The sequence below is a fragment of the Tenrec ecaudatus genome, chromosome 4 (genome assembly GCF_050624435.1).
Source record: "Tenrec ecaudatus isolate mTenEca1 chromosome 4, mTenEca1.hap1, whole genome shotgun sequence".
NCBI lineage: Eukaryota > Metazoa > Chordata > Mammalia > Afrosoricida > Tenrecidae > Tenrec > Tenrec ecaudatus.
In genome coordinates this window covers 144479999-144506016 of record NC_134533.1, presented here as the reverse complement: position 1 = coordinate 144506016, position 26018 = coordinate 144479999, and the positions used below count along the sequence as shown (strand labels likewise).

Genomic DNA, 26018 nt, shown 5'->3' with positions numbered 1-26018 from the left:
TCTCCCTGATGCGTGTAGTTCTGTGGACTCGCTGTGTGCCTAGATTCCTTCATGTGCTGTATGTGACCAAGGATTTGTAATCTCGGTACCAGTTACTGAAGCTGACCCATGGGCTACACAGTGATTGCTGAGGCTCCTTGCAAAATGGGCTTTCTGTTTTGGGGGTGCAGGTGTGCCGTTGTAGAAATTGCCATGCTTTGTGGAAGGGAGATTAAAAAAATTCATGGAATAATGGATTTAAAAGATACTGTAAAATTTCGCCAAGCTTCTGTATGGCCCTTGTATGTTCTTTTCCTTCCTGTGAGCATTTGATACTGGTGGCCCTGGTGCACCTCTTGATTATACTGCCTTTAGGAAGTACGGTGAGACCTAAGACTACAACACTCTTCACCCCTGAGGATGAAACTAGTCTTGTGCTTGCTTTTGCAGGGCTTGGGGAAATTCCTTCTCATATCTTTTTCATACTTAATATTAAGGAATTTGGTGGCTGTGTATGTGTGTAGCGCACACACACACACACACACACACTTGTAAAAGCTGAGTTCATGATAAGAAATACTTGACGTTTTTAACCTTTATTTCATTTTTTTTTCTTGTCAGTTTCCTGGAGACAGTGTGGTCACTGGACGGGGCCGAATCAATGGAAGATTGGTTTATGTCTTCAGTCAGGTATTTCATAACTCCGTACCTGTGGGTAAAACTAACGCATAGGAAGAGCCAGGTGCAATGTATGTAACATGAATACAGTCGTGGGGGATGTGAATCTGCCCGTAGTTTGGAACAGGTGAGGGATTTACATTATTTTTTCCTCAATGCTATCTCCACCAAGAATTGTTTTCTTAGGGAAGAATAGCTTTTGGTTTATTTGGGGAGGATCACACAGAATTAGGCAATGTCGGAAGTTGCCTTAGGAACCAGGATATTCCAAGTTAATGAGATTCCTCTTGGCAGGATTAGATGTGTGTGTGGAGGCCAGCCCAACACAGCTTATTTGAAATGAGCTTGGACTTGACTTTCAGCATCACAGGCTACGAAGGCCTGGACTTTGATTAAAGCTCTTTTCAAACAAGTTGTGTTAGGCTGAATCAAAACAGATACAATTTCTTCAGACTGAAATCCCATAGCAGAGGGAGACTATGGTCTCCTTTTTGAGGATACCTTTGATATCTAAATCCTAATCCCCAGAACCTGTGAATAAATTACCTTATATGGACATGGGAAATTAAGGTCATTAACCAATTGACTTTACTGTAGGGAGGTTATCAGGTTCCATGTAGGGACCTAATGTAATTGTTAGAATGGGAATAAAAGGGAAGAGGAGCCAGACCTTGGGCTTCAGTGAACAGGTTTTATTAGTTACAGACCTGTCAGGTGTTTAGAATGGAATGAGAGTAAAGGGGGCAGGTGAGGGGAGATTGAAAGACAGTAAAGAGAGAATGGCTGCAAGTAAGAAAGGGAGAGCTAGAGGGAGGAGAGGAGGAGACGGACGGGGGACCCCAGGAGAGGGATAGAATAAAGGAACCCCGCGTTAATAAACTTTGGGGACGGAAATAAATTATTATGTCTCCAAGCAGCCTGTGCATCCCTGCATTGGCTGTGGCACCAGCAGAAAGGTGGAGAGTGGGGGGAAGGTTTCCGTGAGGCATCTTGAGAAGGGGAGGTGTCACGTTACACTAGGTAGTGATGGAGAAGGTGGTAAAGCCCCTGGCTTCGGCTGAGAACCACAGCACTACTGCTGGATCCTTCAGTAATCACCAGAATTGCTAGCTCTTCCAATGAGCTCTGACTGACAGCCCCATGTACACAGAGTAGAACTGTAATATAATCATACCACAAATAAAAGTTGTCATTGCATCGATTTTAGCCCTGTGCATCCTGTGTGGAACTCCTAAACTCCAGGACTGCAATATAATAAGCTTACAGTGGGTGGTGGTTTGTTACAGCCACAGTAGAACATTAATTCACAGTGAATGTATTGTGTATGTTTGGGATTTAATTTTTTTCCTGCTAAAAGGATGAAAAATGTATATAATTCTAAATGCTCAGTTCCTTTTACAAGCCTAAAAATATGTAGCTTATTTGATATTAAAATAGTTTGGTAAATCTTAAATATATTCAAACAATAATAATATTTACTAATTAAGTTGCCTTTGAGATTTGATAGCTATTATAGAATGCTGAAATAGAAAGAATCACATTTATTAGCTTTTGCAAAATATGAGGAGTAGGCAGAAACTAAAGATCCCTGTGCCTTGGTTAAGCCCTCAGGTAAAAAAGGCCGATGGCTTGAACTTAATAGTATCTCAGAGGGCAAAAGATGTAGCCTTCTGTTTCCCTAAAGATTTACAGCCTTGGATACCATGGAGGCAGTTCTGCCCTGCCATATCAGGTTACTATGAGTTATAATGGCAGCGGGGATGTGTGGGGGTTTTTTTTGTTTTTGTTTTTTTGCCACAAGGAACAGAAGAAACTATATCCTAGGCAGAAAAAAGATCTCAAATTCAAATCTGTTTTATAGTGGTCCCTTTATTCAGTCTTAAAGAGGATAACGACGAGACAAAGACAAATCCTCTGGATGTTGGAGTCCATGAACATGAGGCCAAAATAGTGTCCACAGAGTTCATGGCCACGATGCTAGTAGAAGGACACAGAATAAAAGGTCCTTTGTGTATATATATGTATATATATATCATATTAAATGAAGGGGGAAGTGCAGAGTGGAGACCCAAGGCCCAAGTGTCGACCAATGGAGATCCCCTCATAGAGGGGTTTAGGAGAGGAGATGGGTTAATTAGGGTGTGAGGTAGTATCGATGAAGAACACAGCTTTCCCCCGGATCCTGGATGCTTCCTCCCCCCAACTACCATGATCCGAATTCTACCTTGCAGGGCTGGATAGGACAGAGGCTGTACACTGGTGCATATGAGGGTTGGAGGTACAGGGAATCCAGGGTGGATGATACCTTCAGGACCAAGGGTGTGAGGGACGATGCTGGGAGAGTGGAGGGTGAGTGGGTTGGAAAGGGGGAACTGATTACAAGGATCCACATGTGACCTCTTCCCTGGGAGAGGGACAGCAGAGAAGGGGGGAAGGGAGACTCCGGATAGGGCAAGATATGACAAAACAACGATGTATAAATTACCAAGGGCATATGAGGGAGGGGGGAATGGGGAGGGAGGAGGGGAAAAAAAAGAGGACCTGGTGCAAGGGGCTTAAGTGGAGAGCAAATGCCTTGAGAATGATTGGGGCAGGGAATGTATGGATGTGCTTTATACAATTGATGTATGTATATGTATGGATTGTGGTAAGAGTTGTATGAGTCCCTAATAAAATGTAAAAGAAGAAAAGAGAAAAAAATGATTAGGGCAAAGACTGTACAGATGTGCTTTATACAATTGATGTATGTATATATATGAACTGTGAAAAGAATTGTATGAGCCCCAATAAATTGTTAAAATTAAAAAAAAATAAATAAAAGGTCCTTTGCCACCGAGGGGTCAGCACTGTTGGAGGCGGGACTCAGACACAGGAAAGGGACCATGACTGGGATGTATTGATTACCGCAGATGAGAAACAGTCACAGAATTGGTTTGCCCCCTACTCCACCTGCACCATCACCTTGACATGGACATGTGGTCCTGGTACCCTACTTCCCTTAAGGGCAAGCCCAGGCAGGTCCCCGAGGGCAAGATTCCCTCTCCCTGAGCTGGCGAGGTGAGCTTTCAAAGACACTCAGGTGCAAAGCTCTTTGTATTGTGCTCAGAATGAACTCGATGGAGGCTGCGCGTATATCAAAATTCAAAACGGAGTTAAGGCTCCCTCTGAACACTAGCTTTCTGCAAACCAAGGTCGTAGAATTTGAGCTTTAACTTCACCAGCACAAAGACAGAGAGGACAAAGCAAGTGTGTATGCTCTTCAGACTGGGTAGTTCTCCTAACTATTAAGCAGATAAAATATCAAGGAACTGACACGGTTGAATACACTCATGCTGGTGGGGAGGGTGCAGTGAGGGGATGTAGAGATGACTGAGACAAGGCCTGCCCTGACGAAGCTCACTGTGTTGTATGAGCAGAACTGACGGGACGGCAGCACAGATAGGATGAGGTTCTAGGTGAACCTGTGTGTGGGCTAGAGAGAGGGAAGATCATTTTTGTTGTTGAGGGGGAGATTTTGCCATTTGAAATAGGCCCTGAAGGATATTGTGGGTGGGGAGTGATGAGCCAACTTTTCTGTTGCAATCCCTAAATTGTCAGAAACTTCTTTTTTGTGTGTGTGGGGGGTGGAGGGGAGGGAGGAGTTTGTTTGTTTGTTTTTTCCCCAGAGAAAGATCTTTCATCTCTGGTCTGATCACTGGGTTGTGAGTTTTTTTGAGGGGCGGGGGAGTTGGGCTGTGGAGAGAGGGAGGGACTTTGGCTCATCATTTGATATAGGCTCTTAATCTCATTTTGCCTTTCTTTGCCTCTGTTTACATTAAAAATTTTTTTAAATCATTTTTTGTGGGGCTCGTACAACTCATCACAATCCATACATCCATCCACTGTGTCAAGCACACCTGTACATTTGTTGCCATCATCATTCTCAAAACATATGCTTTCTACTTAAGCCCTTGGTATCAGCTCCTAATTTTTCTCCCTCCCTCCTGCCACCCCCTCCCTCATGAACCCTTGATAATTTATAAATTATTATTATTTTGTCCTGTCTTAACGCTGTCCGACGTCTCCCTTCACCCACTTTTCTGTTGTCCGTAACCCAGGGAGGAGATTATATGTAGATCCCTATAATTGACTCCCTCTTTCTACCCTGCTTTCCCTTGTTTACATTTTTTTAGAGAATCTTTTTTCTCTCAGGCTGAAGGAAAGATCTAACTGCTCCTTAACACACAATTTTTCTATGAATCGGTTTTCAATCTCATCTCTACCTACCCCATCATACCTCTAGTGGTTCCTGGGTCTTCAACAGGCCTGTGGGCTTCCATTTTCTCCCTTTAAGTCAAGTATTAAGGAGCCGTGGGGGGGTACTGGGCGACATTGTGGGCTGCTAACCACAAGGTCGGTGGTTCAAATCCACCAGCCACTCAGCGGGAGAAAGCTGAGGCTTTCTGCTTCCATAGAGATTTACACTCTCAGATCCCCACAGGGACAGTTCGACCCTGCCCTACAGGGCTGCTGTGAGTCAGAATGGACTTGACAGCACTGAGTTTGGAGTTTTGCAATCAGGCATTACTTTTTCTTGGGCTTTCTCTTCCTCTCATATCTGTTTAGCTGCTCCTCTCCCTCTCTGGTCTTCAAGGGTTGATTTTATTTTTAATTCCCCACCGGCTTTGTGAGGAATTGTAGGAAAGGAGGCCATGTCCTCAAAATGCCCTCTATGTCAGGTAATGAAAGCCCAAAGCAGAGGCAGCCGCGAGGTTCTGATTCGCCGTCACCTCTCCTTGTCTGAGCAGCGGAGAGGTCTGGCTGCTTCACTTGCATACAATCTAATTTTCAGTTTAATTTCACATGCAAAAATTTCCTGTCCTCAAAGCGACGCATTTTTTTTTTGTAGAACATAGATTAGGTAGTAATACATGAATCCCTCTAAGATTTTCTTTCTTTTTTTCAATTAAGTACTTTTATTAAGGGCTCTTACAGCTCTTATCACAATCCATACATTCATCCATTATGTCAAGCACATTTGTACATATGTTGCCATCATCATCTTCAGATTTTCATTCACTATTCTTTGGTTTAATTTATGTATCAGATTTTTCCTCTAGTAATTTAATCTTCTGAAAATTCTTTAGAAACTTCCTTGTTAAATTTCATCCTGCTGATTTCTTAATTTCTGACCACGCTTATTGGACTTGTTGGTTTTCTTCTTAGGACTTCACAGTATTTGGAGGAAGTCTATCAGGAGTGCATGCGCAAAAGATCTGCAAAGTAAGTGTTCATGGGGGATACTTACAGGGGTACTCCAAGACCTCCCCGTGGATACTTGAACCTGCTGATAATACTGAACTCTGTGTTTACTCTGTTTTTCATACCCACAGGGGAGGGCTTCAAAAAGTTTGTGGAAAAATTTCCATTATCTTTTAATTCATATTTCACTGGACTCTTTGAAGCTCCTTTGTACATACCTTTATACAGTTTGATTTATAATTAGGTACAATAAAAGATTAAGAATAAGAACTAGTAATAAAAATAGAGCTAACAATGTACTTTAATAAGATGAAGCGAGGGGAATGATGTAGGCACTATGATGTCGTGTTAGGCTATTTTCAAATTGACTTGAAACTGCAGAAAGCGAAACCATGGAACAGGGGACTACTGTATGCCAAAGGAACTCAGTCCTTTCTTTAGTCATAGCGCGCCTGTTAAATGTCCTTGGGGTGTGAGATGGGCAGGGTAGCTGGGGTGAGGCCGTGGTAAGCAAGGCGAGATGTGGACCTAAACGTGCTTTCAGTCTAGGGTAGAGCTTTTCCAACATTTATTTGTACTGTGGATCCCTTTGGCAGGCTGGGGAACCATGCACATTCATCTCAGAATGCAGTCATAAAATAAATATTCAGATTAGAAAAGATTACAACTCATTTTTGAAAACTACATTTGTAATACAGTGACCTATGTGCTAAATAATACTATTTAGCAGTGGATCTAATAACGTGTAATTTAAAAGCAGAGATGAGTGAAAATGATATTTCCAAATATCAGCAGCAATTTTAATAGTACATAAGACTGTCCGTGCCTTCAATTCATGATCGTCCCAGGTATTCGTAGCAGTTCTGTGGCATGTTGCTCTTGCTGGTAATGGAAGGAAAGGCTCACGTTCAGCTAGAGTTATTCAGTAGAGAGAGAGACTTTTTTCTCATGTAAATTCATGGACCCTTGAAATGTATTTACAGGTCTCTTATGTCCAAGGACCACAGGTAATGAGAGCCCGTCTAGGTGATAAGTCTAGTTGCTAAAAGATAGAGAGTAAAACTAAGATTATGAAATGGCATTTAAAAATATTATTAGAGACTGAGAGCTCTTGAGATCAGAATAAAATTGTAGGTCATATGTGGAAAATTTGGGAAGTAAGGCAAGTTGACTGAGGGGTGTCCTATGTAACGGAATACCTGAGTCTTAGATATGGCCCTGCCTTAGCATGTTCCTGAATTCTTGGATTAATCACTTAAGCCTTCCCAATTTTTTAAATTGCTTTTGCTATGGAGGTTACATGAGACGATGGAAGTGAAGGAGCTTTGTGACCTGTTTTAGAGCTGTAGGACTGCTGCTCATTATGCCTCCAGAACCACTGCCCCACGAGGAAAATATGTCACGTTAGATATAAAAGTGGCCTGGACTGGCCTTAGGTTTACAGACGGGTCAACCTCCACCGCCACGCAAATGCTACTTGTCACCCTGTGTACCATCGGTTCTTCCAAAGGAGTCACTCGCTGCTGAAACATGTGCCAAGTGTTGCTGCCTGGCCAGCGGTTCTAGAAGTGGTGGATGTGATCACTCATAACCCCATACGAATAGGAAGTGCTATGGCACGTTGGTGTTTGGGACGTTAGTCAGCTTGTAAGCCTTGTGGCCTCTGTCTTCCATGAAGGTGCCCAGTCATCATGAGGATTGAAACTAGAGTTAGCTCTCTCCTGTGTTGAAAGCTGCACCTTGAACATTTTCATGCAAACACTGTGGGACTTGGTAAATACTGCTTTTGATACGAGAGGAGACTCACAGATTTCTGTGCCATCTCAGATCATGGACCAGGCCTTGACAGTGGGGGCTCCGGTGATTGGACTGAATGATTCCGGAGGAGCACGGATCCAGGAAGGGGTGGAGTCCTTGGCTGGCTATGCGGACATCTTTCTGGTGAGAGACTTGTTAACGATCAGTAGAGAATACAAATATAGGGCTTTGTTCTTTCATTGGTGCCCTGGTCAGAGCTTTCATCTCTCCTCATTGTTTTCTGCCCCATTTGATCAGTTCTGTGTCTTCTTTCTCTGTGAACTGAGGATGAAGTCAGGGTCGATGAAAATGTGGGCGGGGAGGAAGGATTTTGCTTTTGTTTTTCTCTCTGCTCTGGGCCACTGATGGGAAAACAAATTAGTTAAAGATCATTCACAAGGGAAGGGTGCTTGGAAATTGCTTTCTCTTTTAAAAAGAGAAGGGAGAGAATACAAAGATTAAAATGGATTTGCTTAACTAGAATTGAGGCTTAAATAAAAAAGAATAGCGCAGTCTCATCATCTAGAAAGTGCTTTTCCTCCGGCTGAAATCCTGAGAGAGAAAGATTAAAATAAGTTATAAATGAGATACCTTGAATTATGAAGTATCCTGGGGGAGGGCGAGGGCAGATGTACAGAGAGACACTGGCCAGTGGAAGCGCCAGAAGAGAGCAGCATTTCTAGAGTGGAGGAAAATGGGGAGAAAGGAGGAGGTGGGCAGGCAGATCGTGTTTGGCATCAGGCCTGGAGCTCTGGCTTGTGGGTTTTGTGAGAGGTTCTTACTCCTGGCCATGCTGTTTTCCATCAGGCAGAAAAACGTGAATGCCCTTTTACTACTGTGTTAGTTGCAGGAGCTTTTATGTTAGTTGAGGAGCACTGTTTGTAGGCTTTAAATTTACCTTTAAATCTTTACACTTGAGGGCAGGGAATGTATGGATGTGCTTTATACAATTGATGTATGTATATGTATGGATGATGATAAGAGTTGTATGAGTCCCTAATAAAATGTAAAAAAAGAAAAGAGGAGAAAAAAATGATTAGGGCAAAGACTGTACAGATGTGCTTTATACAATTGATGTATGTATATGTATGAACTGCGATAAGAATTGTATGAGCCCCAATAAATTGTTAAAAAGAAAAAAAAATCTTTACACTTGAGCTTCCAGGATAGTGTACGGGAAGTTTAATTCTCTGAGTGGCATGAGTAGAGCAGTCTGTGTCTGGCAAGTCCACTTGCTCCCCAGCCTGGAGGAAGGACGGAAGGGCAGTGGTCTTAGAGAGGTGACGTGAGCTTGTGAGAATTTTAGAATACAGCCGGATGCATCTCTATGAGTATAGGTATAGGGGAGAGCACTGGTTTTCATTTGGGATGTTTTCAAGGAATATATTCTAGTGACTTTAAGCTCTAATTAATGAATTGCTGACTAAGGTCGGAATTGACTTGATGGCAATTGTGGGTAAATGTTGCTTGTCCTGTCTGTACTTCCATACATGTCCTCTCTTTTGCATTGTTGTTTGTTGTTGATTTTCCTTTACTTTTGTTGTTATTTCAACTGTGAGAAAAAAAATTCTAAAATAGTTCATGGAATTATTTTTCCCCATAAATTCTTGACACAGAATCAACAATTGTTTATATTTTCCTCATTTGCTTTATCATTAATTCTCTCTTCATATATTTATATGTGTGTGCTATATTTTTTGAAACATGACAGTACATTAAAGATACTTTGTCCCATTTACCTCTAAGTCCTTCACTGGATATTTTCATAATGACCAGAGGACAAAAATAAATTGCAGGAAATTTGACATTGATTCACCAAATCTATTATCAAATATATGAACTACCATATATACTCGTGTATAAGCCGAGTTTTTCAACAAAAATGTTCCTAAAAACTGGGGTTCGGCTTTTACATGGGTCAGTGGTACCCCAGCGAGGTGTAGCATCTTGCGGGTGATTGCCGTTCCTCCGCTGTTCATTCAAAGCCCTGCTGACACTGCAGGGCTTTGAATGTTTGTTTACTCACATCTAACCAATCAGAGCCATCCTATGACATGGACGGCTCCAATCCACAGAAGCACCCATAGTGATTCACTTACACCGGCAGCTGAACTGGTAAGGATGTGTCTGTGGCTGCGCTCCGTCTCTCCCCTCTGGTCTCTGTGTTAATTCACATCCTGCATTTCCCACCCTAGGCTTTTACTTGAGTCAATCAGTTTTTCTGGTTTCCCAGGTAATAATTAGGTACTTCGCCTTATACTCTATACTCGGCTCGGCTTATATTCGAGTATAAACAGTAATTTCAGATTTTATCATCTATATTCAGATTTTATCAAATGATCCTAATAGTCCTAAATAGCTATTCCCTCCTATTAGGCTCCAATTAAAAATGAAGCATTGTCTTGTCCATAGTGGTTATGTGTTGGGCTGCTAACCCACAGGGTCAGCAGTTTGAAACCACCAGCTTCTCTGTTGGAGAAAGATGGGGATTTTTACTCCTGTGTTAGTCTGGGTAGACTAGAGAAACAAATCCATGGACACACATGTGTATAAGAAAGAGATTTATATACAAGAGCAATTAAACATTGAGAAAACACCCTAGTCCAGTCCAGATCAAGTCTGATATTAGCCCATATGTCCGATACCAATCTATAAAGCCCTCTTCAGACTCTCGAAACAAATGAAGTGATGCCGAATGTAGAAGATCACAGGTAGAAAGTTTTTGGATCCAGTGGCATTAGAAACATTTCAGCGCTGGCAGGGGTCTGCATGGCTTCTCCAGTCCCCAGGGCTGCATCGGTGTGGGGGTGTGTGTCCACGTGTCTTGTCAGCTGCTATGTTTCCTGGGGTGTGAGCAGAGAGTCTCCCACCTCCAAGGAAGAAAATACTGGAATTCTCAGAATCCTTAGGGGAAGGCTATGACCTGATTGACATGCTAAACAGGCTAGACTCCACCCCTACAGGTCTCATCCTTAAATTGACAATTATATACTTAACACAACTCCTGTAGAGTTAAAAGTATTGCAGTACATCTTTACTACCATGTTTTTTCCTCTTTTTTGTAAAAGCCATTCTATTGGGTGTGAAATGAGTTGTTTTGATTTGCATTTTGCAATGCAAATCATCTGCAAATTATTGTTTTGATTTGCATTTTGCTGATGGCTAATGATGTTGAGCATCTTTTCACTTACCTTTTATTTTGTTTGGAGAAATTTCTATTCATACCTTTTGATAATTTTCAATTGGTCAAATTCTTTGACTTTTTTACTTGTGAATAAGAATTCTTTTTTGTTGTTTTTTCCAACAGTTTTATTGACATATAATTCACATATCAGATAATTCACTAGTTCAATCACATCAAGAGGAGTTATGCAATCATCACAGCCAGTCATCCTTTCAGAACATTTTCTTAAAACTTGTACTCTATAAAAAGAAAAAAAACAAACAACTTGTACTCATTGTTATTAGCGCCCGTGTCCCCCAGCTTCCCTTGCCATGCCCTCAAGAAACCATTAATCCATCACTGTCTCTTTAGATTTACCTATCATGGATTTCATATATAGGAAGATGTTAAAAAACAAATAACAATAAAAACCCTACAAGAATAACAAAGTAAAACATAAAAAGCTCAATTGAAAAGAAAGTTAAAAATATTAAAAATTAGAACAAATTTAAATGGATCCTGAAGGAGATCATGTGTTAGAGTGCTAGATTCTAACCGAACTGCATCTGCATCAGTCCACTTTCCAGTGCCTTCTGCATGTTAGCAAGGCTGCTCACAGCCCTGCTTCAGAGCCAGACGGGATTCCCCAGGGGCTTACTCCAGGTGTGCTTCCCTTTTTTATAACTAGAACAGGTTTAAAATGGGTCTAAAGGGAAATCAAATGATAATATAGTACATTTTGACTTAACTACATCTGTCATAATCAACTTTATAGAACTCTGTCTGATAACAGGGTTGTTCACATCCCTCAACTATGATCGGAAGGGATTCACCAAAGGCTAACTCCTCATGTGGACCCTAAACCAGGTGTTCACAATTTAAGCTCTGATGCCACACTCTCCTACAGATTTGGGTTATATCATTTAAAATCCTTGGATCACACAGACTGGTGTGCTGCTTTTATGTGGAGTTAGTTGACACCTGACTTAGATGGCTGCTTGCTTAACAAGCATTGAGACCCCATATATTCTTTTTGAGAGCCAGGCACCATCTAGTTTCTTCACCACACTTTGCTTTAGCACTTGCATTTTCAGTGGTCTCTTCGTGAGGGTGAGTATCGAGCAGGGCCATGTCTTAAGAACTAATAGTTCTTCGATTGGGGCTAGGATTAAGTGCAAGCTCCAAATCCTTTAATATTTCTATGGTTTATATATGTTTTTGGTTAAACTTAGAGACAACATTGTAATTTTATGTTAGAGAACATTATTAATCATTGCCTTAGGGCATTACTTCTACTACCATCAAGTCAGTGCTGACTTAGAGCAACCCTATCAGCCAGAGTAGAACTGCCTGTGAGTAATAAGAATTCTTACATATTCTAGATACAAATTCCTTATCATATACGTGATGTACAAATATTTCTCTTATTCCTTGTGATTTTCACTTTCTTGATCATGTCATTTGAGACTCAACAGTTAATTTTGTGTCTTGTAATATAAAGAACATAATTTTTTTCCTAACAGTTTTATTGACACTTCATCTACGTGTCATACAATTCAGTAGTTCAACCATATCAAGAAGAGTTGCACTATCGTTATCACAATCAGTTTTAAACATTTTATTTTTCCTTATACTCATTGTTATTCATGTTGTGAAGTTTTTCAGTTTCGGCAAAAACACGCACACCAAAACGTTCACCAATTCAACAACTTCTACATGTTTAATTCAGTGCCATTGGTTATACTCTTAATGTTGTACACTCATTATTGTTACCCTCTCCAGATTGTTCAACCACCATTAAAATGAGCTCAGTGCCTCCTAAGCAAACCTCCTCCTCCTTCAAAGATGGTAGCCATAGTCAAGTTTAACTTCTTTATGTTTTTCAGTAGTTTTTTTTATATAATTATTACGTTCCCTGCATAGATAAACCAAGGCCAGGCCAGAGGGAAAGAAAAGGGGAAGTTTATTCTGCACTTCCCCAGAGGGATTCAAGGATTCCTGCAGGGAGTGAGAGAATCTGCTGTGCTGGGATGGGAGAGAAGAGAAGGGAAAGGATAGAGCCCTGAACTCCAGGTGCCCTCACTGGGAGGACTGTGGTGGAGAGTGAGTTTTAAGCTGGTCAGGGAGGGAGGAGGGTAAAGCAATAGAGGGCGGGGATAGAAACTGCAGGTGGGCAAATATAGGAAAGAGTTACAGCTGCAGGGGCTGTAAGCTGCCTCCATCCATTAAAATTCCAAGGTAGGGTGGTGCTTTGATCTTCCTAGGCAGATAGTGCATTTGATCTGCATCCCCTTGGAATTATCCAAATTTGTCTGTCAGGGGCAGGCAGGCTTTTCCTAATGCCCTCCCAATGGTACCTGACCCAGCTTTACAATAAGATTCACATATCACACACCTCCCTCCCCGCCATCATACACTTTTATAGTGAAACTGCTTCTAAAAATTGTTGTATATACACACCACAATCAGATCTAATGCTCCCTCCCCCTCCAGAACATATTCATTCTTCTACCAGGCATCCTCAAACTGTGGCTCGTGGGCCACATGCGGCCCTCCGAGGACATTTATCCGGTCCACTGGGTGTGTTTGCCCCGTTTGTATTTTTTACTTCAAAATAAGATATGTGCAGTGTGCATAGGAATCTGTTCATAGTTTTTTTAAACTGTAGTCCGGCCCTCCAATGAGTCTGAGGGACAGTGAACTGGCCTCCCGTTTAAAAAGTTTGAGGATCTCTGTATCCAAATGAGGGATGCATCAGTGGGAAAATGGAATTAAAAGATGATAGATTTTCCTTTTTTTTTTTAAATTAAGATTTTCCATTTTGAAGCATCCTTGTAAACATGGTTTATCTTTCTCTTTATTTGAACAATATTTTATAGTTTTCGGAGTATAACTGTTAGGTGGCACACTGCACATGCTCAGAGGTTCAGGTTTCCTGCCAGGTACACCTGGGTGGCTGCTGCACCTGGATTGGCCCACTTAGGCCAGGTGAATTCAATTCAGCCAATGGGGTCGACCAGGGTCATTTACCACGCCTCCCCAGAATAATTGAAAGGGCAGGAGCCCAGAGTCAACCACGTGACTTTCCGACCAGTTTCCAGGCAGGCTGCACAGTTTGTAAGAAACCCTGTGGGCGCCTGTGTAAACCTGAAACTTCTAACGCTCATAAAACTCACTCGGATCACAAACCAGGCTTCGGCGTGAATTCTTTCTTCTGTGGAGCCAAGGACCGAGGTATATCTCTCCCCAGAGAGATCTAACATAACTCTTGCATTTAATGTGTTACATTCATTACCAGGTATTTTAATGCCTGTGATGCTATTATAAATACAGTTGTCTTCTTAATTTCCGTTTTAGATTTCACAAGCATATAGAGATGAAATAGAAGTTTCTGTGTTGAAGTTAGATCTTGTATCCTGCTGAATCAATTCCTTTTCTCTGCTAGCCTTCTGATTGGTGCGCTCCGTAGGATTCCTGTCATGGTGGAACCTGTGAGCTTGCAACTCACCAGGGCTTCCTTTCTGGGTCTCGGTTTTTCAGACTTTGAAAGGGTGAAGTTGTATCACTTTAATCTTGCTTTCTTTGGTGGAAAATATTTGAGTTTTCCTTCTTTGACAGGTTTCTGCCTGTCTTAGTTACCTAGTGTTGTATAGCAAATGCCACATGTGAGTAGCTTTAACAAAGACAAATTTATTTGCTCATAATTCAGGGTGCTAGCTCTGTGGGAAGGCGTTGATCATCAACTCTGGAGGGAGGCTTTTGTCTCCTAGCTTCTGTCCTGAAGGAACGTCATTAGTACAGCAAAGACATTCCATTCCCAAATGGGATAGAAGCATTGAGTCATTTTGGGGGGTGGCAGGGAGAGGGGTATACAGTTCAATCCATAATAGTTTACTCTTTGGCCTCCCAAAATTCATGTCCTTCTCATGCAAAAGGTACTCATTCTGTTACATCATCCTTTATGTCTTAATGCAGCTCCAAGTTAAAAATCTTACCTTCTAAATGATCTAAGTCGCATATAAATGAAACTTTAGTTGTGTTCAACTCACAGCACAATTTCACTTCATCTGTGAACCCATGGAATTTAGGATACAAGTTACCTATTTCCAGAGTACAGTAGTGCAACAGGTATAAGATAGACATCTCCATTACAGATTGGAGGGAAAGTAGTGCTAAAGGGTACCCAGCAGGTCCCAAACCCAGCAGCACAGTTTGCACTAGCTATTGAGGTGCCATACTCCTCCTATTCTCGAGAGGATGGCAGTGGCTCTGCCCTCTGACTCTGGGTGTTGACTCTGCAGTCTGATTTTAGGTGGGGACTTCAAGCTTCATCTTTCGTGCCCTCAGGGACGGCAACTGTGCTTCCTCAGCTTTGCGTGTTTGTATTGTGAGGTGCTGTCAAGTCTGTCCTAACTCATTGTAAACCCGCGTTAGTACAGCTGAACAAAACTCTGCCCTGCCCTGCCCCATCTCCACAATTGTTATTTATGCTGACAGTTTACCCTCTGTCTATCTCTGCACTTGGTGATTTTGTTCAGTTTATTCCCCTAGTTGGCATTCAATCCTCTGTATCCTTTTCTCTGAAGCTCAGGGCTCCAGGATTATTATTTCTTTGTTTCATTTAGTCTCTCATCTCTTTGTTGTAGGTGATGTGTATTGAATGCCTGTCTAATCTGCCATCTTGCCAGAACTCTGCTTTATAGCTTTCAAGACCAGAGTGCTGCTCTCTAGGAAATGCGATCTTTATGAACTGTGTTTTGCTAATTGACCTAGATGTCCTTTGACTTTAGTCAGTTTCTAGGTCTTGAATTAATTTTTTAACTTTTTAAGTTATTTTAACATACATAATTCACATATCATACACTTCAATTGCTCAGACATTTACACGACAATAAAAGATGCAACAAGGTTAAGGTTAGAGCAAAAGAACCACACATGGAGGGTTTAATAGAATATTGTTCTTGACTTCATTTCTTGAGATGGGTTCTGTAAATACACATAGTATATTTCTTTTTTTAACAAAGAAAAATCCCTCCAGATCCTTATCCCTCAAACTTAAATAGTTTGAGTGGTTTAAAAAAAAAAGAGAAGTAAAATTGAATTGAACTTGGAGTTCAAACAAGTTATTAGTGACAAACAAGTTAATCTCAAACAAAACAAAACAGAAAACCCCCAATTATCACTACAATCAATTCCAGACATTTTCATTTTTCTTGTACTCACTCTTTATTAGCTCCCCATTTCCCTCCAACCTTTTGCACACCCCCAGTAAGCCATTACTCTAGTGACTGTCTTTATAAATTTACCTATCCTGGATTTCATACACTGGAAAATGTGTTGGGTTAGACTAGAGAAACAAATCCAGGGAGACTCATATGTGTATAAGAAAGAACTTTATATACAAGAGCAATTGTACATTAAGAAAACATCCCAGCCCAATTCAGATCAAGTCCATAAATCTGATATTAGCACATGTGCCCAATACCAATCTATAAAGTCCTCTTCAGACTCAAGCAACACATGCAATGATGCCGAATGCAGGAAGATCACAGGCCAGTGGGTGCAGAGTCTTGGGGATCCAGTGGTGGTAGAAGCATCTCAGCACTGGCAGGGGTCTCCATGTGACTCCTCCAGTTCCCAGGGCACGGGGTTGATCAGCGTAGTGCCATGTGTCTTGTCAGCGGGGTGTCTCTCGGAGAGTGAGCAGAGAGAGAGACGTGTGTCCCGCATCCAAGGAGGAAGTACAGGAGTTTCCAGAATCCTCAGGAGAAGGCCAGGGCCACACAGAGGCATCATTGATTATACCTTGATTGACAGACTAGACTCCACCCCTTCACTTTTAATCCTCAAATTGCCAAATGATTATATAACTACCACAGAAAACAACCCCCCCCAAAAAAACCCCAGCAAAAACAAAACCCCAACTACAATAACAAAACAAGCCAGAGAAAAACCTCAGTTGTAAACAAAAGAAAATATTAAAACTAGAACCAATTTAAAATGGGTAAAAGGGGTGATCAAATGACAGGGTGTTAGATTTTTTACCTAACTCCTCTGTGGCATTCCACTTTCCAATGAATTCTATATATGTTTACATCCCTGTCTGTGGCCAGAGGAGCTTCACTACAGACTTAAAACACTTCATTTATTTTTTCATGTAAATCAGCTTTAACATGGGTCAAAAGGCGCCCCAATGGTAAGGTGTTAACTTTTAACCTAAGCACATCTGCCATAATTGGGTTTTAGAAAACACATACGCCACCAGCAACTACAGTAATGCTCTCTGATAACAAGGCTGTTCACATCCCTTGACTGTGGTCAGAGGGGACTCACCGTGTAGGGACCCTGCAAATAGATTTGGGGCTTTCACCTTTACCTTCTGCAAACTGGATATTCACAATTTAAGCCCTAATACTATTCCCCACTCTGGGTTTGGATTTTATTATTTACAATTCTTGAATCACACAGGCTGGTCTGCTTCTTCCATATAGACTTACTTGAGACCTCACTTAGTTAGCTGTTGTTTGAAGACAAAGCCTTTCAGACTCTAGATAGCTATTCTTTTTAATAGCTGGGCACCATCTACTTTCTTTACCACACTTTGCTATAGCGCCCACTTCTCCAGCTATCTTTTCATGAAGGTGTGCACTGCACAGCTTTGGTACATTTTTTCCCCACAATATTGCCACAGTATTACACTACCGCCACAGTGTAACAACACTTATTCCTCTTCCTCTCTGTTTTCAGTTGCCATTTGTCCTTTCATTTCCCTTCCTGCATATTGACTTTGTCCCTGGGCAAATGCTGCCCTTTTGATTTTGTGTGGTTTATTGTTTTGAGGTGTGTGTACCTCCCTGATGCTATGTTTCACTGTGTGCAGTTTATTGTTAAATTAGTCTTTTTCACATTTTACTCTAAATGACAAGGAGACACGATGCAACCACTTAAGATCTTGCTTAGAAATCTCCTCAGCTAGATAAGCACATTCATCACTTCAAAGTTCTTCCCATCAAGCATTTGAAAATAACTCAGACCAGTTTTTTGTCGCTGCATAAAAGCACTGCCCTCTTCCATCATCCAATCACATGTTCATCATTGCAGTCTCATCAAACCTCAGTTCACATGTACCTTTCTATCAGCTTTCTGTTGCTGGAGCCGTATGTCATTTCTGAAATGATAAAGGCTTTCTCTTGGCTCTCCACACTTTCTTCTAGCTCTCTCCAATGTTGCCTTTGCTCATGAATTCCACCAAAAGTTTCAGGGCAACTTAGGCTTTTCTTTTATTATTTATTTCTGTATTTGGCACCTTAAAACTGTTGTAACCTTAACCCATTAACCAATTAATAAATTACTTCCATATTGTTTTGGTATTTGATAGAGTAGTGCTCTACTGCTTTGTACAAATTTTGTCTTAGTTATCTAGTGTTGTTCTAACAGAAATGCCACAAGGGCACAAGGGGATGGGTTTAAAAAATTTAGTTTCTCACAGTGTAGGAGGCTGAAAACACCAAATCACGGTTGCTTGTTGACGAGAAGGCTTTCTTTCCCAGCAGGTTAAAAGGAAGGTCTTTGTCTTGAACTTCTGTCCTGGGGTGATCTTCCTGTGGGTTGACATCTCTCTTTCCCCAACTCTGCTTCCTTCTCTTGCCTACGTTTAATCTCTTAAATATCTCAAAAGAAATTGACTTAAGACATATCCTATATTCATCAAATCTCATTAATATAACAAAATTATCCATTTCCAAATGGAGTTTTAACCCCAAACCTGTAGGTTAAGATTTGCCTCAAATATAATCAGTTTATTGGGAGCTCTTATCACTATCAAGCACATTTGTACATATGTTGCCATAATCATTTTCAAAACATTTTCTTTCTACTTGAGCCTTTGTTATCAGCTCATTCCCCCCTCCTTCCTCCCTTGTAAACCCTTGATAATTTATAAATTATTATTTTTTCATGTCTTACACTGACCACTGTCTCCCTTCACCCACTTTTCTGTTGTTCGTTTCCCTGGGAGGGGTTTATATGTCGATCATTTCAACCCCCACCTTCCCCTTCCACTCCTTGTATAGCTACTCTCATTATTGGTCCTGAGGGGTTCATCTGTACTGGATTCCCTGTGTTGCGAGCTTTTATTTGTACCAGTGTACATGCTCTGGTCTACCTGGATTTGTAATGTGGAATTGGGGTTGTGGTAGTGGGGTAGGGGGAGCATTAAAGAACTAGAGGAAAGTTGTAAGTTTCTTCAATGCTATACCCTGATTGGCTCGTCTCTTTCTTGTGACCCTTTTGTAAGGTACCACAAATATTTTTTGGTGCACAAGTCAATCCATAATACTACTTTTCGACCGCAGATGCTATATCTTTTGATAACTGGTCTTCATTTGCTTTCTTCACCACATTTGCTTATGTACCCATTTTGTCTTCATTGATCGTGTCGGGAAGGTGAGCATCATGGAATGCTAGTCTAATAGAACAAAATGTTCTTGCATTGAAGGAGTACTTGAGTGGAGGCCCAATGTGCATCTGCTACCTTAATACTAAACCTGTAAATATATACACATAGATCTATTTCTCCATCTTAAAGGCTTGAAGGTAAACAAGCAGCCATCTAGCTCAGAAGCAACAAAGCCTAAATGGAAGAAGCCCACCGGCCTGTGTCATCACGAGGTGTTGAAAGGATCAGGTATCAGGCATCGAAGAAAAAAAAATCTTATCATTGAGAATGAGGGGCAGTGTGGAGTTGGGACCCAAAGCCCATCTGTAGACAACTGGACATCCCCTTACAGAAAGGTGGCGGGGAGGAGAGGAGCCAGTCAGGGTGCAGTGTATCAACAAAGAAATATACAACTTTCCTCTAGTTCTTTAATGCTTCCTCCCCGCCACTATCATGATCCCAATTCTACCTTACAAATGCGGCTAGACCAGACCATGTACATGGGTACAGATAGGAAGTGGAAACACAGGGAATCCAGGGAAGATGATCCCTTCAGGACCAGTGGTAAGAGTGGCGATACTGGGAGGGTGGAAGGAAGGTGGGATAGAAAGGGAAAATGGATTACAAGGATCTATATATAACCTTCTCCCTGGGAGACGGACAATAGAAAAGTGGGGGAAGGGGAGACATCAGACAGTGTAAGACATGGCAAAATAATAATAATTTATAAATTATCAAGGGTTCATGGGGGGGGGACCGGGAGGGAGGGGGAAAATGAGGACCTGATACCAAGGGCTCAAGTAGAAAGCAAATATTTTGAGAATGATGATGGCAACAAATGTACAAATGTGCTTCACACAATGGATGTATGTATGGATTGTGATAAGAATTGTTCAAGGCCCCAATAAAATGATTAAAAAAAAATACTACTTTTCACTAGCTTAAACTGGTTCCAGCTTTTGAAGGTTTCCCCCCCTTGAAGATTCAACTATACACAATGATGTCTTTTGATAAGTTTTACATATTCTTTTCTGATCCATATGCCTTTCATTTCCTTTTCTTGCTTAATTACTCTGACTTGTACTTGCAATACAATAATACAATGTCAAGTGGAATTAGTGAAAATAGACGCCTTTACCAAGCTCCTGATCTTAGTAAGAAACACATTTGATCTTATATTTAAATAATTTTATTGTGATAAAATATATATAATAGAAAACTTGCCATTTTGATTATTTTAAAATTTATGTCAATGGCATTAATTACATTCACAAAGTTATGTATCTTCACTGATTTTTTCTGTAACCCATGTTTTAGGGTACAAAAGAGACCCCATTTTGGATATAATTTGAAGGTCATTTATTTCGTTTAAAAGAGACAAAGAGAACACTGACACACACACACACACACACACACACACATCATCGGATGAAAGAGACCTGCAATAGCGATTGAAATAGCATACGCGGGTTCACAGCTGAGACTTGACACCAATAGGGTGTGGGGCGGCGGGCAGTTAGGGAACTGTCACAAAAGCATGATTGGTGACAGATGGATATTTCACAGAAACAGTTGGGAATACAGAAGCAGGGATGGGACCAAGGGACACATATACTTTAGATAGACAGGCTTAACGGACGCCTTTTGACCAAGGCAGTCAGGGGCAAATTGATAGGGCATGATTCATGGCTGTGTGACCCCCTGTGTGGTCCCCAGAGGTGACCTCTATGAGAACAACACGTAGGCAACCCCCTAAAGCAGCAGTTCTCAACCTGTGGGACACGTCCCCTTTGGGGGTTGAACGACCCTTTCACAGGGGTCGCCTGATTCATAACAGTAGCAAAATGACAGTGATGAAGTAGCAACGACAATAATGTTATGGTTTGAGGGGGTCACCACAATAGGAGGAACTGTATGAAAGGGTCACAGCATGAGGAGAGGTGGGAACCACTGCTCTAAAGAGAGAGAGTGGCCGCCCCTCCTTGGGCTAGCCAGAGAAGGGTGGACGCAGTCCTCTTTCCAAGTGTTTTCCCTGAGGGTAAATGAAATTAGCCTACACCCTTGGTGAATGAATGGTCAGCAAGCATTCGAAGCAGGCTTGATCTATATGGGGACTCTGCAAATGGATTTTGGGTGCCACTGCCATCCCTGCAGGGTGCTCAGAATTTCAGTCCTAATAAGTATACTCCAAGCAGCAATACTTCTCAGTCCCGTTTTCCTAGTGTTCCGGTTGAATTGTGTAGCCCTAAAATATGTGTCATCTTGGCTAGACCAAAATCCTCGGTGTTGTGCAAGGATCCTCCATTTGGGAATGTGCTGTGATTGTCCTATGTGTTGTAAATCATAACCTCTTTGAGGCAAGAGTAGTAGTAGTTGTGTTAATGAAACAGCACACAATCTGCAGAATTAGGCTTTTTCTTGAGTTCCCCTTTTATGATGTAAAATTGATTAAACAAGTGAGCAGAGATAGAGGGACGGGCTGGGAGTGGAAGTCATCCATGGTTCCGAGGTTGCTGCACTTAGAACCTCCTAGCCTCCAGAAGTTTGACTTCCAGACACATTGAGAGTCCTAAGGGATCCTGGGTCAACAGATGTTCAAAGGAGACAAGGCCTTTATTCCCCAACAGCCCATGGAAAGAGAGCCAGCCCCTAAAGCTGATGAGCTGCATTTGGACTTGGCAGCTTCCTAAACTGAGAATAAATGTCTCTCTTACAGCCATGCACTTGTGATATTTCTGTGATAGCAGCACTCGATAAATTACCCATTCCTTGGTAACCTCTAATATGCATTCTTTCGCCATTCATATATATTTTATATATGATGAACAATATATTGTTTTATGACAGTTTAAAGGTTCATCCATGTCCTAGCATGTATCAGAAATTAATTTCTGTTTGTGGCTAAGACTATGTATTTTTGATTCTGTAAAAGTTTGTTCACGTGCTGATGGGCTCTTTGGTGGTTTTTACTTTTTGAGTGTTAGAAATAATATTGTAGTGAGCATTGGTGTATATACATCTTTTTGAATTCTGGCTTTAACTTTTTTGGGTCTATACTTAGGAGTGGAATTGCTGAACTAGATAGTAATTCTGTGTTTAACTTTTTGAGGACTTGCTACAGTGTTTTCAACAGCAGTTCTACCATTTTACATTCTCACAAGCAATGGAGGAATGTTCTAATTTCTCTACAAATTTGCCAGAAGGATTCTTTTCTTTCTTAAAAAAAATTTTTTTTTTAATAGCCACCCTAGTGGGTGTGGAGTAGTTTTGATTTGCATTTTTCTGATGGCTAGTGATGTTGAGCATCTTTTTCTGTGCTTATCAGCCATTTGTATGTGTTTTGCTGTAGTATATTAAAATTGCCCATTTTAAAATTAGGTTTGTCTTTTTTGTTGAGTTGGAGGAATACTTTTTATAGTCTGGGTATTAAAACCTTATCAGATAGATGGTTACCAAATATTTTTTCCTAGTCTGAAAATTGTCTCTTTACTTTCTGTTACGTCTTTTCTTTTTAATTTAGCAATAATTAAAACATATAAATCAGTAGTTCAATCATACCAAGACCGTGCGCAACTGTCATCACAATCAACTTTGGAGTTCTTCTGCCCTTCCTTTGCACATCGATGGTGATTCCCCATTGCCCCCTCTCTTTCTCTCTGAGTCCCCTGATCATCATTAATTCTGTTACTCTCTTCATATTTCCATTAGTCCGAGTTTTCCTAAACAGATCACTATATAAGACAAGGACAGACACCAAGCAAGGATCCGTCAACAATGGCCATGCAAAACCTGTAGCTATCTCGATTTAATAGAAAGCAGACAGAGAATATCAAACATTTAGAATACATTTACGCTGGACCCCTAGAGATCGTATTCTGAGATAATACATTCTAGCCTGAGCACTCACTGCAATCGCAATGCAGACTCAGCCCACCTCCTGTGGGTTTCCAGGACTGTAAATATTTACGGAGTAGACAGCCCAGTCTTTCCCCCTCGGAGCTACTGGTGGTTTTGAACCACTGGACATGAGGTTCGCAGCCTCTCCATGAGGATCATAACCACTCTACCGCCAAACTCCCCTTTGCAATGCGCACCATCTGAGTTTGGGGTTATTGTCGTTTCTAGCCTGTGTGCATTGGGGATTCACCAAAAGCTCATTGCATGCAGTGGCCATGTAACTAGATTTGGGCTACCAGACTGTCGATAGTTGTTCCATAATCCAGGTGTTTACGATTTGGGTACTGATATCATTCCCTTTTCCAGGTATCAATCTTACTAGTTACCTTTGGATCATGCAGGTTGGTGTGCTTCCTCCAGGTGGTCTTATTTGATTCCTCACTTGATGGCTACTTTTTTTGAGACAAGTTCGATAAGTTTTTTGATGCACAACAGTATTCAATTTTCCTGATCTCATTTATCTATTTTTTAAATTTGTTGCTTGTTATTTTGATTTTATAGTTAAAAAATCTAGCACCCAAAACAAGGTTCTGAAGCTTTATCCCTGTATTTTCTTCTAGGATTTTCTGGTTTTAGTTGTGATATTTAGGTTATATGTACGTTTTGAATTAATTTTTACATATAATTGAAGTAGGGACTTTTGCGGAATTTGAGCATTATTGAGCATTCTTTCACTGAGTCTCATGTAACCAAGTTTTTTCCCCTCTAGATTTCCTTTATCAGATTGATAAATTAATTTATTTTTTACTCCTTGTTTGTTGAGATTTTTTTTAATCATAAGAATTTAACTTTAGTTGAGTGTTTTTGTCTATGAAATAATCATTGTGGTATTTTCTTTGTCCTATTGATATATTATATTGATTTTTGGGGGGATGTTAAACTAATCTTTATTTTTGTGATAAATCTGGATCATGGTGTATACATCTTTTTATAAGTTGCTGGATTTGGCTTGCTGGTATTTTGTTGATTTTATGATTATATAAAAATGTCAACAACAAAAAATGTCTAGTTTCCTTGCGCTGTCTTTTTGTGATTTCGGATAAGGGTAATATTAATCTCTTGGGATGAGTCAGGGTGTTTCCTCCTTTTTTGGAAGAACTTGTAGAGGATTGGCATCAATTTTTTTGTTTGTTCTTAAATGTGTAGTTAAATTAATCAGTGGAGTGAGCCTTGATTTCTCTTTGTAGGTAGGTTTTGTATTACTTTTGATTACTAAATTCTATATTGTTATAGGTAAGACTTTTTATTTCTTCTTGAGTCAGTTTCAGTAATTTTTGTCCTCTTTAGAAGTTCACCATTGTGTGAAACCTCTCAAATTTATTGACATACAGCTCTTATTATTATTCTCTTATTTTTATTTCTGTAGTGAGGTCTCCTCTCACATTTTTTCTTTTGGTAATTTTAATCATCCTATAAACCTTTCATGAGCATATCTAAAGGGTTGTCTTTTTTGTTGATATTTTTAAAGAGCCATCTTTGGCTTTGGTGTTCTGTGTTATTTTCGCAATCTCTATTTCTTTAATTTTTGATCTAAAATTTTTTAATCTAAATTCATTATTTACAAGTTCTTACAACTTCAGGTTTAAATTGTTCTCATTCTAATTTATCCCTTTAAAACATTTTATTGATCTATAATGCACATATCATACAATTCAATAATTCACATTAAAATATTTCTACAATTATTACCACAATTTTAGGACATTTTCTTGTTTCTTGTACTCATTGTTATTAGCTCCCCATTTTCCTGCAACCTCCTATGTCATACCCCTGATTCTACTTTCTAAAACTGGGAGGGGAAGCTATTGATTTGAAATTTTTCTTTTTACATAGAAATATTTATAGCTATCAATTTCCCTCCAACAATTGTTTTAGTTATATCATATGTTAGTCCTGGTAGACTAAAGAAACAAATCCAGGGAGAATAATATGTATAAGAGTGAGTTTTATATAAAGGGTAATTATACATTAAGAAAGCATCCCAACCCAGTCCAGTCTAAGTCCATAAATCCGATATTAGCCAATATGTCTAATACCAATCTATAAAGTCCTCTTCAGACTCATGAAACACATGCAATGATGCCGAATGCAGGACGATCACATGCCAGTAGTTAGAAAGTCTTTGGATCCAGTGTCATATGCATCTCAGTGCTGGCAGGAGTCTTTATGTGACTTTTCCAGCTCCCAGGACTCAGGATCTATCAGCGTAGTACCATGGGTCTTGTCCTCTAGGATGTCTTGCAGGAAGTGAGCAGAGAGTGGTGTCTCCCACCTCCAAGGGAGTGAACTACCAGACTTCCCAGAATTCTCAGGTGAAGACCATTCCCACACAGAGGTCTCATTTTGGCTATGATCTGACTGACAGACTAGACTCTACCCCTTCACTCTTAATCCTCTCAAGTCCCAAATTGACACGAGATTATGTAACTACCACACATCACAATGGTTTTAGCATGTTGTATTTTCATTTTCATTCACTTTAAGTTATTGACTAACTTCCATTTTAATTTAATTTTTTTTACCTATTTGTCATTTAGTAGTATGGTGTTTAAATTTTCACAATTGGTGTTTCATAGATTTCTTTTACAGATTTGTAATTTTATTATCTTGTGGTCAGAGGACAGATTTTACATTGTTTCACTTCTTTTAAATTTATCAAGACTGTGTGATGGCCTGATAAAGTGAATTATCCTGGAGAACGTACCATGTGTACTTGAGAGAATGCATATTCTACTGGTCGTGGAGCAGCATTCTATTAAAGTCTGC

The 26018-nt window shown here is 40.4% G+C and overlaps 1 protein-coding gene across 2 annotated transcripts in view; it reads left to right on the top strand.

Annotated features, from left to right (window-relative positions):
* PCCB (propionyl-CoA carboxylase subunit beta) overlaps positions 1 to 26018 on the top strand; it is a 110080-nt gene that overhangs the window by 6821 nt on the left and 77241 nt on the right. For both annotated transcript variants that reach the window (XM_075546880.1, XM_075546881.1), the window contains exons 3-5: positions 601 to 669; positions 5863 to 5919; positions 7726 to 7839. In XM_075546880.1, coding sequence (XP_075402995.1) covers positions 601 to 669; positions 5863 to 5919; positions 7726 to 7839 — 240 coding nt within the window. The remainder of the gene's footprint in view (positions 1 to 600; positions 670 to 5862; positions 5920 to 7725; positions 7840 to 26018) is intronic.